This window comes from Galleria mellonella, unplaced genomic scaffold, assembly GCF_026898425.1.
Source record: "Galleria mellonella isolate WM207_F2 unplaced genomic scaffold, CSIRO_AGI_GalMel_v1 utg33, whole genome shotgun sequence".
NCBI classification, from domain to species: domain Eukaryota; kingdom Metazoa; phylum Arthropoda; class Insecta; order Lepidoptera; family Pyralidae; genus Galleria; species Galleria mellonella.
In genome coordinates, this window is record NW_026442079.1 from 141142 (window position 1) to 160379 (window position 19238).

Genomic DNA, 19238 nt, shown 5'->3' on the forward strand with positions numbered 1-19238 from the left:
TTATGACACCTTACGGAAAAGAATGGGTTAGGGATAGAATAGTTTTGAGGTATACTACAGTAGAAAAAAAAAACAATCAAAATCACACTGTTTCATGAGTACACAGTGCAATTTAGATGCTTATTTAAAAAAGTAAACTATAAAAAAAATATAAATAGATAAACGCCGATTTGACGATCAAATCTACATTTATTCGTTAATAAAAAATTTTTTGCTCTATGTACCAGTAACCTATTGGCATATAATCTGTTGGGTTTTAGTAAAATTGTTAGGTGGGTTAATTACTAAAATATACAATGAAAAGACCAAACAATTTGTATTTCTATTTTCATCACAAACTCATATTCATAATATAACATTAATTGTATAGTAACTCAATGTTATTGGTTACATAAGCAATTTATAGCCTTAAATGTACTTATCTATATAATATTATATCTATTTGAAATTTAATTTACATTAATATAATTATTAAGATTAATTAGTTTTTAAAAATGTCACTGTGAAATTAATATTTGAAATATATAAATATTTGAAAATGGACCACATTTTTTGCAATATGGCAAATAAATAAAATTATTTGACATTATCAATATTAGTTTCGAAAAATTAAAATATATTTTTTTTCACATTATTTATATTTCTTAATATATAATATTAACGTGCCCAAATAATGTTTAGTAACAATATAATTATACTATGTATAATGTTACCGCTTATTTTATTTAATATTTACAGAGTTTTAGGGAACTATAATCCTCTATAGTATAGGCAGAGACAAGAATATAATATGAAAATTTCTTCACATATTATATATATATATATATATATATATATATATATATATATATATATATATATTTAAAATAATAAAAGTGAAATTTGATGTAACGTAGAGCATACGTTTGGCTGTGAGCTATCTGTGGTTTATTCACTGGCAGTATAGATAAAAAAAATATTGTTGCAGTCATTTTTTAAAAAGTCAAGTTTTTAACAGTATTATATATATTCATATACCATATACAATCATAGTATATATATTACTATATTCAAAAATATTTTTAGAGTGTCAAAACCATCACTTTAGAGGACAACAACGATTCACCCTAAAGCCTGCATATATGGTACTGTCTCAGTTGCATTAATATCAAAACAAAAATACGCTTACATTTTAAAAGACATGCGCGTCCAATTAACTGTAGAATCACATAATATTTATTACATTATAATATACCAGCCCTGCTGTCATATCTGATCCGCGAGATGCAATGCGATTGCACAATTATGACCATTATTCAATATTATAAAATAATTATCATAAAAATTAAAACATAAAAGGTATAAACATCAAAAATATTAGATATTTTCAACGAAAAATACAGTACTTCATATAAGTATCGCCACAATTACTTAATGATCGCTTTTATAAATTATCGTAGCGCAGCAAATTACACATCTCCAAACAATTGTATATATCTCGCTTGCCTTAAATACTATGACGATAAAATCGTATGATATCATGACGTGCTACAGTAAATTATCGTTCAATATTTTTAAATATCTGAATAATTAGGTAGGTAATTATATATTAGTAGTTTTTAGAAAACGACTGCTAATTAAAAATAATTCTATCTTCCTACCAAAAATATATTGATGCACCTAAAATTAATAATATGCGGTATAATTTACAAAATCAAAAATATCAATATAGATTAAAAATAGATTAATGTAGGAAGCATAATTTTTTTAGATGGTTCCATAGAATTGTGGAAATTTCTAATATAATAAACATGAAAATTTCCACAAAAAGTTAGGTAACGAATTTTTGCCGGGTATAGTAACGTTTGGTTTTCATACACCTTGTACATATTATATATATTTATGTATGTAAATGGAACATAAATCAACGTAAAATCATGTAGCACGTTGATTTCTATACCTCCGTTGTGAAATTGTGCATAATTTGTATCTGTCTCGAATATGTATTCAAGTTTGGTGATGAAGATTCGAAAGGTCAAAGATGATATTATTCAAACGTAACTAGGTAGGTACAGACAATGCATTATCCAACAGTTTATTTGTAGGGCAAGGTAGCTGATAGTTATTTAGAACATTACAATTTGAGTAACGATCGGCAGATATATTCTCTTCATATAGAGTTGAAAAGCCAACAGAATTTGACATGCTAATTATACAAGTCCTACTGATCCATTTTAGCAATCATGTCACAAATGGCGTTCTCTATAGACATCTTTAGATCACGCCCCGATACTATGTATGCGATGAACACTAAACACGTATGTTTTTATTTAGGATTTACACTTTAAATGTAGGTAATTATTTGTTAATATGTAGGACTTATTAAGAAAGCAGAAATTTAGGTTTTATACTATCGCAAAAAAAAAATTCAAGTATTAACCTACGTTTGTAGGTAATCTAGAATTTAAATTATAATTCTCGATTTGTTATATTATTTTTTTATTATTGTAGTAACACGCACGACAAGTGTATGTTTTATATTGATTAATTAATTGTTAACACAAATTTTGTCAGACCAAAAAATTGCTACTTTAGTTGGAGAAATTTGATATCCTCAACTTGGTATACTATATAAAATATACCTCTCTATACTCAGCGCGCAATGTTATTCAGTGTATTACGATAAACCATAGTATTTTTTTTGTATTTAATTAATTAATGCGTTAAATTTAATACACTTGGTTTGTTCCTTATACATTCAATCCTGTTTGGTATATCAACTATCGTAGCTTTTGTCGATATGTTATAGATATATATATGTTTGACACTTAACAATAATATCTCAACTTTGATACGTGCAACATTAGATTCGAATGAAATTTGACAAATTATACCTTACATAAGGTGTAGTTTGTAGAAACATCACAATACATTTCGATTTTCAGATCTACCACACAGCAGAATTCGGGCGGAGAATATTTAAAATTAAATTCCTTCTCAATTTTAATATTTATTTCAGATTACATAACGCATTATATCTAGTACAATATTAAATTACTAACAACATTTAGTGCACATAAATCGCATGTCATAACTGTAACTGTAGGGCAACGATTGCTAACTGCATTACTTGTGATTCTATAATAATGCTGTTAAGACTAATGCACGTATTCAGAAAAAAATGTCTCCTCACCTGCTGTGTCGTTCTTTGTTATTCGTACGATAAACTTAGACATAAAATGGAACTTATAAGATTTATGTCTTTAAGCGATTATAATATATATATAAGTTTTTTTTTCTTTTCACACTAAACAATTATAACTATTGTATGAAAGTACATGTGTTGGTGTAATAGTACGACAACTATTTCCTAAGTTTATTTCCAATAAAACATACACATGAATATAAACATACTTAAGCGCCTACGTATTCGAAAGCTTGATATTATTAACTACAATAATTATATTATTTGATCTAAGTACCTACAATAAGCATGAATTTGCTACCGAGATTGTGTATCTAATTATTGTTATACACATTACCTTACAACGATAGAATTCATCTCTAAATAAGCATCGATAATGAATTGTCTTTTTTTTTTTAAATAAATTTGTTAATAATAATTATATTTAAATAACTTAAAATACAGACAAACTACAGATACACAACTTTATAGCATAATATATGTAATATTCTCTGGTAAAAATAGAAAATAAAAAGAGATTATACATTTTTAAAATATAAATGTGATTCACTTGTTAATATAAAGTAAACAAAATAATATCACGTACAATATTATGTTCAAATTAACATGATCTATTGGAATATTTTATACCTGTTAATATTTCACTCAAATTTAATTTTATAATTTAATATTGAGCAGCCTTTTCCATGTTTCTACATAATATATAATTTTAAACGGTTATTTATAATTACAACATGTTATATATTAATTTACAATATTTATAATTTTGATATATTCAATACAATATAATAAATAAATTGTGCTAATATACGTGGAACAGAAACGGAAAGACGATTTATTTCAAATACATTTGTTTTATACACTTGAGATTTTTTAGTATATAGTAACACTATTTTTTTTTGTTTTTTGTTAGTGTATAGTGTAAATAAGATCCGGATATTAGTGAACTGCGAAATTATACGAACACTATATATAATACAATTAAAAAACATATTCTATTAATACTTATAATGTCGTAATAATTTATAATAAACTCTACACCTACTCATCAAACTCTGAAAAACTCAAAAGAAACATTTGAAAAATGAATGTGCGTATAATTTGCAGTCGACTACAAATTAAAGTCTTTGTTTATTGTAGTAGTGACGATTCCATCGATGAATTCGCTTGTCACTTGTCTAAATTAGTGAATTTATACAAGTGACAAGCGAAGTTATCGATGGAATCGATATCGCTAGCGACTCAATGAGTTTAAATGACACGTCTAACGTTGCTATCTTATTCTATCCCACGGAATCGCTAGCAATGTCGATTCCATTGGTGAATTCTCTTGCCATGTCAGATGTGCTTTACAGAATATCTGACAAAAAGACAATTTCCGAATCTTGAAACGTTAACTATTTTATTGTCGTGCGTTCTATTTCTGAATGTATATGTGATAGTCATATTTTACTTTAATTTAATTAAATTATGGGGATTATTTTTATTTCCTGTATATGTTCCAAGTTGTTAAATATATATATCTATCAATTATTTTGTACAATACTAAACAAAGAAGTGATCAATACCGGATCAAATATAACACAAAGGTGCTTAATTATGAATAGAACAGTAATAAACACAGGTGTTTTAATAAGATCTACAATTGTTTCAACTGGTTGACTGATTCATTGGCAATAGTTAGGTTTGACATCTAACATGAATAAATTAGTGAAAAATAAGTGAATATAATGAAAATGACACATATTTGTATTATTTTCATTAAGTCTTTCTATCCATCCTTCATCAAGTACGTCGGGTGCAAAGCTAAAACGTACTGACTTTATTTATCGGAATTTAAATAAAATATTAGACACTTTATCTAAGTATTTTCATAAGGATATCCCAACAAAAGTCTACATTTGACAGAAGTATGAATGAAAACTTGTTCATTAGATCAAATACGAAATAGGGACACGACAAACTGTTGTGCAATATTTGTACTTGCAAAGTTCGCCCAAATCGACGTTAATTACTTAACTATTGAATACATAAATAGTCCTAATTAAATTCGAGATTACACATTAAATTCCTGTTCACATCAATGTTTTGTACCTACGAGAATGTGGTATTATAATAGATATATGGCAAATTGTTTGAAGCGCCACTAGGCGCTACACCGTCACGCTATTGACGAATCGTGGGGCGAAGTTACACTGTCACGGGAGTGCGACAGATGACGCGGCTGTAGGTGGTGATCGAGCCTGCTTTTATGGATGCTCTAACCTACCGCGTATGATTTTTACAAGTGCGTTATAACAATTTCGTCGTCAATTTCGTCTTTTTCGTCATCTTCTTCGGGCGGTTGTTTAGCGGCTTCCGCTGCAATGGCTGGATCCTCAGCGATGGCTTTGAGCCGGTGAGCCTGATTAATGAGATAAGCGAATGAAGAAAATATCTTTATTGTTCTCCTTAAAGAAATTGCAGTATATAGAGGAATGACTTAGTCCACAGGAATGGCAACGCATGAGGGGTATCATAGAGGACACAGTATACCCTGTTATGTTCATATTATGGGACTATTCATATTTATAGGCGACGGTTATCACTTTCCATCAGGTGGGCCGTCAGCTTGTTTGTCATTCTAAGTTGCATAAAAAATATATAATTACGAAAAAATATACCTATAAATACATAAAGAAAATGTTAGCATTTATTTAAAAAAAGTCGAAATACATTTATTTTAGAGTCTTATGTACGTTGTGTGCTTATGTATATAGTTTTTGCAATTCGGAAAGAAATTAGTTGCTAAGAATGGGATTTGTTGTTTTTTTTTTTTAATAAAATGGATAATGATATTATAAAATGATTATCTATTCATATTTATTGACTAATCAAGATGTTATCAATCCTTAGGAGGAAAATCCTCCGCTTCTTCTTTATCCTAAATGCAGCATAGTATTCTATTCTATTCTATTCTGGTAGGTATGTTTACATAGGAACTTACGATGCAATATTAAGGATTAACTCCAATATCTGTACATTAGCTGATAAAGATCTGCGATTTTCAGATTATCTGTATTTATCAATAAAGTTGAAATAATAAAATAAATAAAGCCGAAATACTGACTAATCAATAGAAATATCTAGAACCATCAAAACTACTAATTTGAAATATTCCAAATAAATTCCATCTCATCATTACATCACAAAGAATCCATCAAAAAGTTAATGTATTTAAAAATTAATATAGTTATTTTTTTTCAAACATGGCAAATTTATAAATTTACAAACGAAGAATTGAAACTGCTAATTATAATTCCACATTTTTGCTCTCAATAAAACAAAAGGCGTTTTGTATTCTTATGCATCACAATGAAATAACTGTGTTATGTAGCATGTATACATCATTTCAACTGTTAATTGTCCACTGTTGAACATAGACTAACCTTATAGACTAATACAAGGAATAACTTCGAGTCATATGCATCCATTGATGCCCTGTAACATACTCCAGCCGTCGCTCTGTATAATGAGGGTAGCTACAACCTACGCTGTTTGTTTACGTAAGTTCATCACTCGAATACCCTTAGAGAAGTTAAATAGTTTTATAAGTGTTCGAATAATAAAGTAATGAAGATGAAACACTAACCTTTCTCTTGTGCAATATTTCCACAATAATGTATCCGAGGAATCCAACTAGAAGTACCACCATCATGACGTACAGTTTCATCCTGGCACACAAGTGGGTAGAATAAGCATACGCGACCACGAAGCCGGCACTCTCCCAAAGTCTGTAGTTGGAAAAGGCGGCCTCTTTGTTGCGCCTGAACAGAACTCCGTACAAGCCTGGAAAATAAAAAAGAGTATGTTGTATAAAATGAGAGCTTTATGGCTCTTTGGTATTAGCACAAACCAATGTTTTTTATCCCAAGGATGTTGAAAAAGAAAACTAAGGGCATAAATATATATTTTGAAATAGCTATTATTATTTGTCCCCATCAATTTATAATTTCTATCGGACATTCAAAGATTGATTGTCAGGAATTTCTTTTATAGGATAAGTCTATTGTACTGATTCGTTTCATAAGAACTCTGTATCATATAATTTAAGATATACTGTATAATAAAGTATAATAAATAAACAAATTAACATCAATGTAAAAAGAGGATAACTCATTAAAACCGTATATTATGCTGCTTGGAGAGCAAGACTATATTTGTTTTACGGAAAGAAATTCATGCTCAGAAGTAGAACATGGGTTATTAAGGTAAATTTTGTTGCCGCTGCCTTATATTTTTTGTTATACGTGACTTTGTCTATGGTTTCAACGGAGACCACCATATCTAAGGAAGACGAATAACTAAATTCACTTGACACCAGAAGGGGCTGATCTTGCACGAGCAGTAATTTAAGCGAGGTATAATATTGCCTTTTCAAAATAATAAGTTATGAATTGATTGCAATTTAGATGATATAGATAGAGCATCGAGACTCAAAAATGGATAAATTTTTTGTAATATATATATATATATACATACATATATAGTATATAGCCTATGGGATAGCACAATGCATATATATAGCATAGCATAATGTGGCTTTCTATATATGAAAGAATTTTTAAAAACCAGTTAAGTTGTTTTTGAGTTTATCCATTACAACCTAATAAACAAACGTATAAAAAATCAAATATTTCTTGTTTGTAATATCAGTACAGATATATTAAAGTCACGTTCGTAATGAGATGCCACGAGCACGAGTAATACAATACAATAGACATATATAGATAGGCAAAGTAACGGTAACCTCTTATAATAATAATTCTATAGATATATGCGTAAGTCGCACTAGGAATATTCACTTCGCGGTTATTTTTTACACGGTTTCATACCTACGCGGATTAATCGCGTAAGTATGCGGAACTATTTTCACGCAGTTATATTCCGCGAGTGCACGCGTTAGTTTCATCAATTTTCATAATGTTACAAAATTCGAAGTAAATATCGCGCGATAATTGCACGTAAAATAATAACACGATATTGAGAAAGCTGAAAAGCGCGGAACATTTGGATTTAGAATAGATTCCCTCTTTATCTATGACGTAATATGCTTAGATAGAGACATCTATTGCTGTTGCATTATTTAAGTTAAATTGATAAATAAATAAAAAGGAGGAAAAAACTATTATTGATTTGTTAGATTACTGTTGCTATTATTAATATTCAATGAATAATTCTCAAACACGGTATCAAGATTGATGTAGATAGTTCTACAAGAGTTAGAACGATGGTATAAGACTCGTGGCGTACAACAGTTTCATTGACCCAATAGGGGAAAAATGAAATAGATATAAGTGTAGGAGTATAGGTACTGACATAAAATAGGATTGACATATAGTTACTTGGCCTGTGACCATATGCTTATTTATATTCTCTCTTCAAGGTCTTCTTCATCCCCTTACGGGGATGCAGGTGCGGGCTTCGAGCAGATGTTCTTTGCCCGGGAATCGACTACGCAGGCTGCCTGCGTGTCACTATTTTTGGGTCTGGCGGGCTGAACTGGTACTATTGTAAATTAGTACCGGCTATTACTTATACCCGCAATTACTATCTTCAATCTTTATTAACATCATGCCGTACAGAGAACTTGTTTTACTCCATGAAAGCTTTACATTTTGCCGTTAAGGGTGTTGCTATTAAAACATTACTTTGTCTATAGGCCAATATACAAACACTTATACAAATGCAATAAACGCGTAGCAATACTGGCGGTGGGATTGTAATTAATTCGTTCTCGCGATTTCTTCGCTTTGATAAACACGAACTATGATGATAATACTGCTTGTTACATGTAATGGAGTGGATTGCACGATTACTAATACCAATTATTTATAAATCTAGATGGTAGGAAGCAATGGAAACGTATGTCCTCCTGACACGTGATCTTTGTCATAATGATTTTCATTCAATAATGCTTTATCTATTCAATTTTTTTATTACTGATTCTTATAGGATCTTTAAAGGACAAAGAGCTGACGTCCTTACTAATGTAAGTAGTAAGTAGTAGACATGATGTATTACTATTCCTGAGGATTAGGACGTTATGCTTCTGAATATAGAATTTTGACTGTTATATTTATTGAAATAAAATACTTTTATGTAAACAGAACTGCTTAGCAACAAAAATCGAATGGTCTTTGAAGAGGGCGTCATATCTAATACTAATCACATTGTACCTTAGTTTTAAGGAATCGCAGGGCGTGAACATGTCATAGATCATATTATATCAGCCGTTAATTGCTGAACATAGTCCTTCCTCATAAGCATAGTTTTGCCTGTAGTTAGCACGTTTGGCAAGCGGGTTAACAAGAAGTATGAGTATGGTGATGTTTTAAGTGGGAAACTGCCGCCCATTTCTCGATCTTCGTCTCTTTAGTTGCCTCTTACGACATCTACGGGAAAGGAAGAGGCGATCCATTATATGCTGGAACCCCGCGGCTATATCATCATATCACTATATTACCATTGTTCATAGAGTATTGTTTATCTTTTAATATTTTATTATATGTAACAATGTTTTCGTCTGAAATGGCATCAGCTCAGCATTCTTGACTATATTCAAGAGTATAAAATAAGACTAAATAAACAACTACAAAGAATATAAAAAATGTTGATGATTTCATGATAATTGTCGGTTTGATTTTATCAATATTTATGTTTTCATAAGCATGTTTCTTTGTATAGGCGCTTTCTTTGTATTCTTTTAGTATATAGCATATACTTAATACGTACTGCCGTGCGGTCCTCGCATAGAATAGGCCAACCCTTCCTTTCTCGTGGGTGTTGTAAGAGGCGACTAAGGGAACTTTGTTAAGTTCCCTTAGTCCATTTTAAGAGGACGCTGCTGCCGGTACTGTTGTACCGGCAGCAGCGTCCTCTTAAAATATCTCTAAAAGCTTAACTACGTTTGCTAACCCGTCTGCTAAGCGTGACAACTACTAGCTAAAGTCCCTTATGGGAAAGGCTTATGTTTAGCAGTGGACAGTAGTGACTAAAATAATGAAAGATAATAGCGTATACTTAATTTAGTGTCATAATGTGTATATTTATAAATATATATTTAATATTTATGTTCATGAGTCTTTTAGTATTTTTTTTTGATGGGTGAAAATGGTATGGTAACCCTGCCTGCGCTAACGGTATACGCTGGCGGAGCACCAGTGAAGGGCGATAGTTGAGAATGAAAACAGGCCAATTAGCCCATCATGATGAATTCTTCAGGAATTAACCATGATAGTTTCTAGGGAGAACAGCGAGGAGGTCGATCTGGTTGGGTATATTGCTAGCAATAGGATTCTCAGTCTCCATTACTAACAATCCCTTTCCTCCCAGTCTTTTAGTATTCATAGTACAACCTTACTAGATGTCGCTGCGTATAGTTATTTAACTGTTACTATAGATTGGAAGGTAAGGGTAAAGAGGGATGAAGTATGTATTATTCGGTAATTACTTTCAAGATACAAATACTAGTATTTGGACAATAATGATATAATTTTAGTTTTATAGATCAGTGGTCAATCACAAAAAGGCACATAACTCTTGCACCGATAAACAAGGAATTTTATCAGTACATAACTCTCAACTTGGTAATTAGTTACTGTGCTGAATCCAATGTCGTTGTGTTGTAAAACACTACAGTAAATGACATTTTAAGTGCTGTAGTGATTAATATAATTCATAGATTTAGAACTTAGGCTATACAGATGGAGTGTTGAGTGTCAAAAACAGGTCGACATTTAATTAGCTGTCAAATGAACTGACTTGCTTTTTCAATAGTGTTCTATACAATGAAGATTTAATGCCATTATTTAGTTTCATAAGTATTTGGAAAAAATTCTTATAATGCAATCGAAATTATCCCTAATTTTGATTTTTTTACCAGTATGGTTCCTTTATAAACATCACTAAAGTCTAACTGCGGTTGTCAACCTGTCTACCAGAGGAGGGAAAGGGATTGTTAGTAATGGGCTCTAATAGCCTCATTACTGGCAATATACCCTCTCAGGTTGACCTCCACGCGGTTCCCTCTGGAAACCATCATGTTTAATTCTTGTCAAATTCATCATGGTGGGCTAACTAACCTGCATTCATTCTCACCTATCATCTTCCACTGGTGCCTCGTCGGTGTATACCAATAGTGCGGACGGGGTTACCAATCCATTTTCATCCATTAAAAAAAAAACCGCCAACCAAGCATGACAACTGGGGACGCTATGTTGAGCAGTGAACGCCTTATATGATAATCTTGTCTTATCTATATTCATTATTGTATTATTTTCAATACATTTATTTAACATATTCTATCAATGCTATTTTTCCTTATGAATGTAATATTTATATAGGTATGTTCGTATTGCAGTTATTATCTAAAATACAGACTGTTTAATATTAATATTAAATTTGCACAATTATTTGAAATATTTATAAAACGGCCTCTATTTTTAAGCGAATTCAAAAAGAGTGTTCTCTGTACATAATTTCTATTTGCTGCATTCTTTAGAATATAATAATAAAATAATAATATTTAAATATATAAATAAACATTATAGAGAATTAGATAAATAACAAACATGATATTATAACCTTTACCCACTTACCTAAATTTAAAATAATAATTTTTAATCTAGTAACCCAAATCAGAACATTCACAATGAGTAAAAAAGGTGACCTACTTTTGATACAGCATGTCTATTTGTCTGTACGTTTGTCAATTGTCAATTGTTGACACATTGAAAAGTACGTTTGTAATTTTTCAGTGTATGTAGACATACATCATTTGTATGAAGACACTCTACATATAAATTAAGATTTAGAAATAACCTTTTTGTAACAGTGCCCCTGCTCTATTTATGAATTGGTAGAAACTTAATTTAAAATGGAGATAATTGTGATAGGATTCATAATGTGTGCCAGAAACCTCATTACTAGGATAATTTGACATATAGGGATATAGGTACTTTTCAGGTCATCCTCCACACAGTTTATCTTGGAAACAATCGTGGTTAATTCCTGACCTGACTTTATTCTACCTGTGTAGAGAGAAAAAGGCACCGAGTGTGCGCAAGGGATACAACAATAATATTATTTAAATTGTGCCTATTACCTACTATTAAATTTAAACTTTTAGGTTAAACTTGATTAAATTATTTAACCATATGTTGTGAAATGACAAGTTAAATAAAGAGTAATATTTGTAACCTTTTAACTCATAACAATATAAAAAACCTGTCATCACAACGTCAAACTGCCAATCCGACTACGTACTGTTTATGGTAAAATGAAATACTAAATGCAAAACTAATGTGTTACTAAACATTTATATATAATTTATGAATTATTATGACATATGTATTTATGAGTATAACAATATATAACTTTGTGAATTCTGAAGTTTCAAATTGTTTTAGCACCTGTATTACGTGCTTTTTAAAAATATTTTTAAAAATTAATAAATAATATCTTACGATGTTTTCACATAAAAATATAATATGATGTACAAAAACTACATTCAATGTTGAGTTTAATAACCCCACCCTTATTGATAATTGAGTTACCTAGATTAATAGTTATCTATTTCGATCAAGGTAACTAAAGCTAAAGTATGTAGATTTTATCTATGTATCTATTTATTAAATATAAATTTTTATGTCTTTTATTGGTACGGTGGAATTAAAAACAAATGTTTGAAATAGAGAAGGCATATTTTGCTTTTAGAGAAAGGAAAAAGTGAAAATTTATATCACACGTTAATTATTAACTATTAATTAATTATAACATACAACATATAATATATATAATCGTAATATTTATCATTATCATTTACATATATTAAGAAAATAATTGTTACTGAATGAAATTGCATATAATATTTTTTCTTTTCTTTATAATGGAAAATAAAAGGCTTTTTTATTTTATTTTATATATTTTATTAATATTTATCAAGGGTCATATATATAAAAGAGGACGGTAATTGATTGACTGACTGATATATAATTATATCAATGCACAAACTACTCGAAACTACTGAATTTAGAATCTAGAAATTTTGCAAATAGGTTCTTTATATAGTGTGAAAGGAATTTTGAAATTTAATTCCTAATGAGGGATATATAATAATAACAAAGGATTGAAAGTTTGTATGGACATTTGTCAGTTTAGATGTTAGATACGTGAAATTTTAGATATAAGCTCTAATTTTTATTTATTAAGATTTACTTTACTGAGTGGGTCGAGTTGGATATTAAGGCGCTGATCATCAATGATTCGAGACGCCCGACTTCGAATGCGGTCCAACGGAAGGAGCTGGTACTGCGGCGCTCCTGTCCGGTTAGAACAATATTCCGTATGTGGCCTGACTAGAGCTTTATACGATTTTAAGCTGGTCACATTCGATCAAAGGTTTTCAAAATATCCAGACTAATAACTAAACTTAAATTTGTACTAATCTGCTAGTAGAAGGACAATATTTATGACGACACTAGTTCCCAACATATTAAATAAGAGAGTATCTTTCATTGCATTGAATTCTAATATTTATTTAGGCCTTACATAGTATTGTGTGTACTATAACTTTATTCTCAAATTGTATCATTTGAGTGCCTATTATTAATGAATTAGAATTAAAAGAAATTAAGATTGACAATTAAATTTACATTTAATCTAAACGGTACATTAGCGTGCAAGTAACAGTCTATTATTAACTAATGTTACAATACATTAGTGCTATTTATCTTAATATATGATTCTATATTATTATGGTATTGTTCAAATAAATAAATAAATATAAAAAAAATTGACAATATCGTGTTCGTCGCTTGTAATAAATTTAATAAAGTTAATTGGAACTTGGGCCGGCTGGATAAAATATACTTTTAACTGATTTTTGTATCCTTCAAACGGAAACAGATTTGAATTACATATACATAAAAATTAGATCAGCAAACGAAGAAAAATCTCATAAAATTATAATCTTTGTGCAAAAATGAGTTTATTTTGTTTTTTAAAGAAAATATACATTTAATATAATAGTTATTGTTGTTGTTACGATTATCATTTCCATAGTTTGGGTAGTGTTCAAAAATCAAAGTTGCTAAAGGAATTTTACATTTTCTCAATAATTGTGTAGTTCGATATATCGATTTTTTCTTCTATTATTATAGGAATATTATATGTAGAAATATTTTCCTACATACCCACAAATTATTAATAAATTGATATTAAAAACTGGGTTTATGGCATCTTACTGAATCCCTTAGGACCATAGAGAACTCGAACATTACAGTTCCTGTGGAAAAAGGTATAAAGAATTAGGTATTAAAAATAATACTTACCGTTAATTTGCGTTTGCCACACAGCATCTCCTACACCCCACAGGCCTGAGATCACGAAGAATACAGTTGGTGAATTAGGGTTCGGCATCCAAATCAAGAGCCAAACGATCAGTCCCAAGTGTAGAGCTGCTCCCATTACTAGTATAGGGAATCTGCCGATGTACTTCATCGCAGATCCAAATACTAGAGAGCACACAGCATTCACTACTCCGAAGCAAATCATTACATATCCGATGGATCTGATGCCCAACGCGCACGAAACATACGCCTGAAACAAAATGATGAGATAAGAATTGAAGAAAGTATTAAAACTTTTTGTTGGGACAGTCTTGAAAATTAATCATTAAGTAAGACGATTGAATTTTAAATATTTTTGAAACACATTTATTGATTTTTTTATTTCACTCTTGCATTCGGAAGGTTGAAGAAGTGTTTTCAAATGTGACAAACGTTAATTACGCAATGCAAATAATTATGTATTGAATTTTACAGATTTAGGATTGTACGTGAATGTTAGTTCAATAGTAAATCCATCACAGTTTGTAAATATCTATGATAAACTCAATATAGGGAAGTATCAAATTAGGTAAGCTTAAAAAATGCCTCCCTCCAAATTTGATGTATTTTCACACCTACAGGTATTTTTATCGTCCAGTAAAGAAGAATAATAAATGGTTATAGTAATTGAGGCTCTCAAAATACATTTACAAAAGTATGTAAAAAGAATAGCAAGCAAAAAGATAGAGTATTTAATTGGTGAAGGAGATACGAAAATCATGGGGTTTGTATTTTTTGTAAGATTATTGGCATCCCGATCACATCATCACATCCTGATCATTGTGGTAAGCGGGACTGAAATGTATCGTTCGGATCGTAATCGTCTTGAGAAGAAAATAGTTTGCTACAAGCTGATATAACCGTTTCATAACAATAGCTTCATTTAGCTATGTATGTTGTAGCGGTACTAGATCATTTAAGAAAGATTGATTTTTTTTTATCAACTATCACTGTTTTTATGGTTCCTCGCGCATTATTGAGAGACCGTCTTCAATATTGAAACAATTGTTCAAAAAGAATGACTGTGTTTGATGTGTCATGTAACCACCAATACCATTTTGTGTGGGTTTTCCTAAGGTGGTTTTTACTCGTAGAGCGAAGTTATTAATTAGTCGTTACATATAATAAATGCGTTGACCACTATAATATTTTTTTTTCCTTTATTATTTCTACGATTTATAATCAGGTCATGATTATTTTTTATTTACCTGTGTATAGTCTGCTCCGATGAAGGCTTGTTCCATGCCAATCCAAAGAGTAATGGGGATAAGAAGTTGCTGGTTAGGTTTCTTTAGCTGATAAGCTGTGGCAGAAAGTAGTTGAATACCGGTTACTTCTTTTGATGGATCTGCCTTCCTCTGTTTTTCACCATACCTGTATTAGAAAAAAAAACATATAGCTATATATTTAATATTTAACTAATTCCAGTTATAGTCTAGGTCCTGACACAGAATGGGCCACTCCTTTCTTTACCGTAGATGTCATCTCTTACGATGATTACGGGAAGTTATTAATCAAGGGATGGACAGCAACGCCCCTTTTAAAACATAACTATAGCATAATCGCGGTTGTCAACCTGTCTACCGAGTATAGCAACTACTGGCGAAACCCTCCTTATGGAGGACTATGTTTAGCAATGGATAGTTAATATTTTATTTGTATGAATGCATGAATAGTGATAAGTTGGCTGGATCAATTCTTGGATGCCTCGGCATTGTCGTTGTGATCTGGGAGGTATATCGTCAGGTCGTTTAGCCGGTAGGAGTCCGGCAGTACCCACACGGGCCCTAAACTGTGTGGGTCTGCATGATGCATTTTTCCTGACGTAAAAAAAAGGCTGGATCAATTCTATAATACCAATTTCGGTTCGTAAACAGTTCAAAATTAATCGTGTAATCAATTAACATTATTAATAATTATAAAGAATTAATTCTTTTATTTATCACCCTGTCGAATAATGTAATTATGGTGATTGCTAAATGTGACTTTCCCATGTTTTCTGAATATATTACAAATTTTATGTGACAGATGTTAAATCTTCCTCTGTGTGATCATAGAGTAAGAATCCAATAAGTGATACTCTGGCTTTTCATCCCAAGGATCTTGTAAACAAAGATTTCGAAATAGAATAGATGGAATGCATAATTCACATATTGTGTTGCTTGTTGTATTTATAACATTGCTAATGCATTAGACAGGAATAAACATTTAAATACTCATTTGCCTTTTGAATAGTCCATCGAAGTCAAATTCATCAAGATATGTCACACTTGGTTTTAGGTTGTAAGTGCAAAAACGCTATATCATACAACTGTGCAAGAGGAATAAACCTTGAAATAAACCCTACAGCAAACCGCTTGATCAGCGTGGTAATAGGAGATTCATATCACGGATCAGTGATTATGGTATGGTATTGTATGGTAAGTATATGACGTAATGTTTTTTTTTTCATAAATAATTATGATAAATTCGCCGGCAACTGAGACATCTGTGATAACAATCGCGAGCATGTTTTTGCACAAGTTCTGGGTCCGACAGCTCAGTCTGTTAGGTGGTAAACCATTCAACCGGAACCACCGATGTAACTTAAAAAGGCAATGACATGACATCGACTGGGATTCACGAGTTCCGACAAAAAACGGCATCGGCTTCAAAGCCTGGCAAAATATCAATCAAACTAACAAATGGCATATACAAAGCAAAAACTGGAAGATACTCGCGTCTAAATTGGATTTGGGTACCGGCGCATGACGGTAATTTAGTGAGGACATCAATTACATTCATGTGTATTTTCCATACTGTTATTTTGACGTTAACGGGGGATTTTTTTTCACTACCGATAATGGCAAACAATGCAATTATAGAGTATGGAGGCATAATACCTTAGTTCTTAGGAATGACGACCAATGAGGGTACCATAGGCATCACAGTAGGTATACTCTATATTGTTGTACTCCATAGTGTTGTACATGCTTATAGGTAATGGTTAGGATTTACATCAGGTATGTTGCAAACTTGTTTACTATTTTATTTTACATAAAGGAGCAGGTAATGGACTACCTGAAGAAAAGCGACAATCGTTGATTTCATAACATAAATTCACCATATTATACTACCTTCGCGTAAATACATTTTAACGCCCTTTCTCATGCATCATATTGTTGAGGTTAATATATAAGGTAAGAAGTTCTTAATTTTATGATATTAATTGTACGTATACTCTGTACAGAGTTAGAGGTTGCAGCATACTAATGGTAGGAATGGTAACTAAACAAGATAACACTAATCCAGTAACTACTGATTACATTCATAGCACCTATTGTGATTTCTAATGATTACGTCTCTCGTATATACTGGCCTCTTTTTTTACTTTACTATGTACAACTTTATTGACACTTTTTACAAAAGACGGAATTATCACCATCTTTTTAAGAAAGTGTTCTACTATTAATATTGAATATTTTTCCTAAATTTAATTTCAAATATGACAAATAACCTAAAGTATTCTGTATCAATACTAATTTGATAGCAGAACAGAAGGAGTCCACTTCTTTGTACTTTAATGCTAACATTTTTGGACATAAGTTTCTTAGAAAAAGTATATTGATTTCAATTATATTTTAAATTAATAACTATGTCCTCAGAAATGGCAATGCATGTAGGGTATCATGAGTGCCAAGATATAGTCTGTTATGTTCATAGTTACTGTTCATATCTATAGGCGACAGTTACCACTTTCCATTAGGTAGGCCGTGACCGTCAGTTTGTTAGCCATTCCAAGTTACAAAAGTTGCATAAATTGGTAAGACACTGTATTAAAAGCGTGAAAATAGTTTCGATTTCTGCAACTTGTATATTGTATACCTTTACTTGCCAACCTTCAGAAAAATATAAATGTAATGAGTGTATGCTGTATGTGACAATGTCACCTATTCAGACATGTGATACAATATTCCAAAAGACTTTTTTTATACAAAACAGTTGGCAAACAAGCATACGGTCTACTTGACGATAAGTGGTCACCGTAGCCTATGAACGCCTGCAATACCAGAGGTATTACGCGCGCGTTGCCACCCTTTAAGAAACATTTAACTCCTTTTTTAGGGTAGAACCCTATTATCTAATCTATCTTTAAAGATCCATTAATTAATATAACAATACAAAATAAATACAGTTCACATACCTTGATAGGGGATCCACTAGTAGAGCGACCATAAGCACGGCAACTACAACGCATGCGAGATATATGGCACTGATCTCGTATATCTCACTATCTGGAGGCCTGTGTAGGTTCTGGTTGTCGTGGTGTCCACCACCGATCACGCAGAAGTTGGCTCCACATTTGAGCAGAGCGTGACTTGTGTTGTCTGTAGACGTGTTCCCGCTGTGCACTCCCGAGGAGAACACTATTGAAATATATATCACGTGTTAGTTGATGCCTAAAGAAAGGGGATCCTGGAGTAAGTCTATTATCCCCTAGTATACAAAATATTCGTATTAAATTACGTACTGAGAAACAGGTGGTTAATAATAAAAGTAGACTATTGAAAAACATTACGTTGGACATTTGAAAACAAAAGAATAGTTTAGTTATAAGACGTAAAATTACAATGAGTAGCAAGAAT

The 19238-nt window shown here is 31.2% G+C and overlaps 1 protein-coding gene across 2 annotated transcripts in view; it reads right to left on the reverse strand.

Moving 5' to 3' along the window:
- Window positions 1–1842: 1842 nt before the first annotated feature.
- Window positions 1843–19238, reverse strand: part of LOC113521716 (UNC93-like protein) — a 112195-nt gene continuing 94799 nt past the window's right edge. For both annotated transcript variants that reach the window (XM_026907363.3, XM_026907354.3), the window contains 5 exons: window positions 18797–19019; window positions 15822–15987; window positions 14557–14824; window positions 6816–7012; window positions 1843–5588 (listed from right to left, as the gene is read on the reverse strand). In XM_026907363.3, the coding sequence (XP_026763164.1) occupies window positions 5466–5588; window positions 6816–7012; window positions 14557–14824; window positions 15822–15987; window positions 18797–19019 (977 nt within the window). In that variant the 3' untranslated portion in view covers window positions 1843–5465. The remainder of the gene's footprint in view (window positions 5589–6815; window positions 7013–14556; window positions 14825–15821; window positions 15988–18796; window positions 19020–19238) is intronic.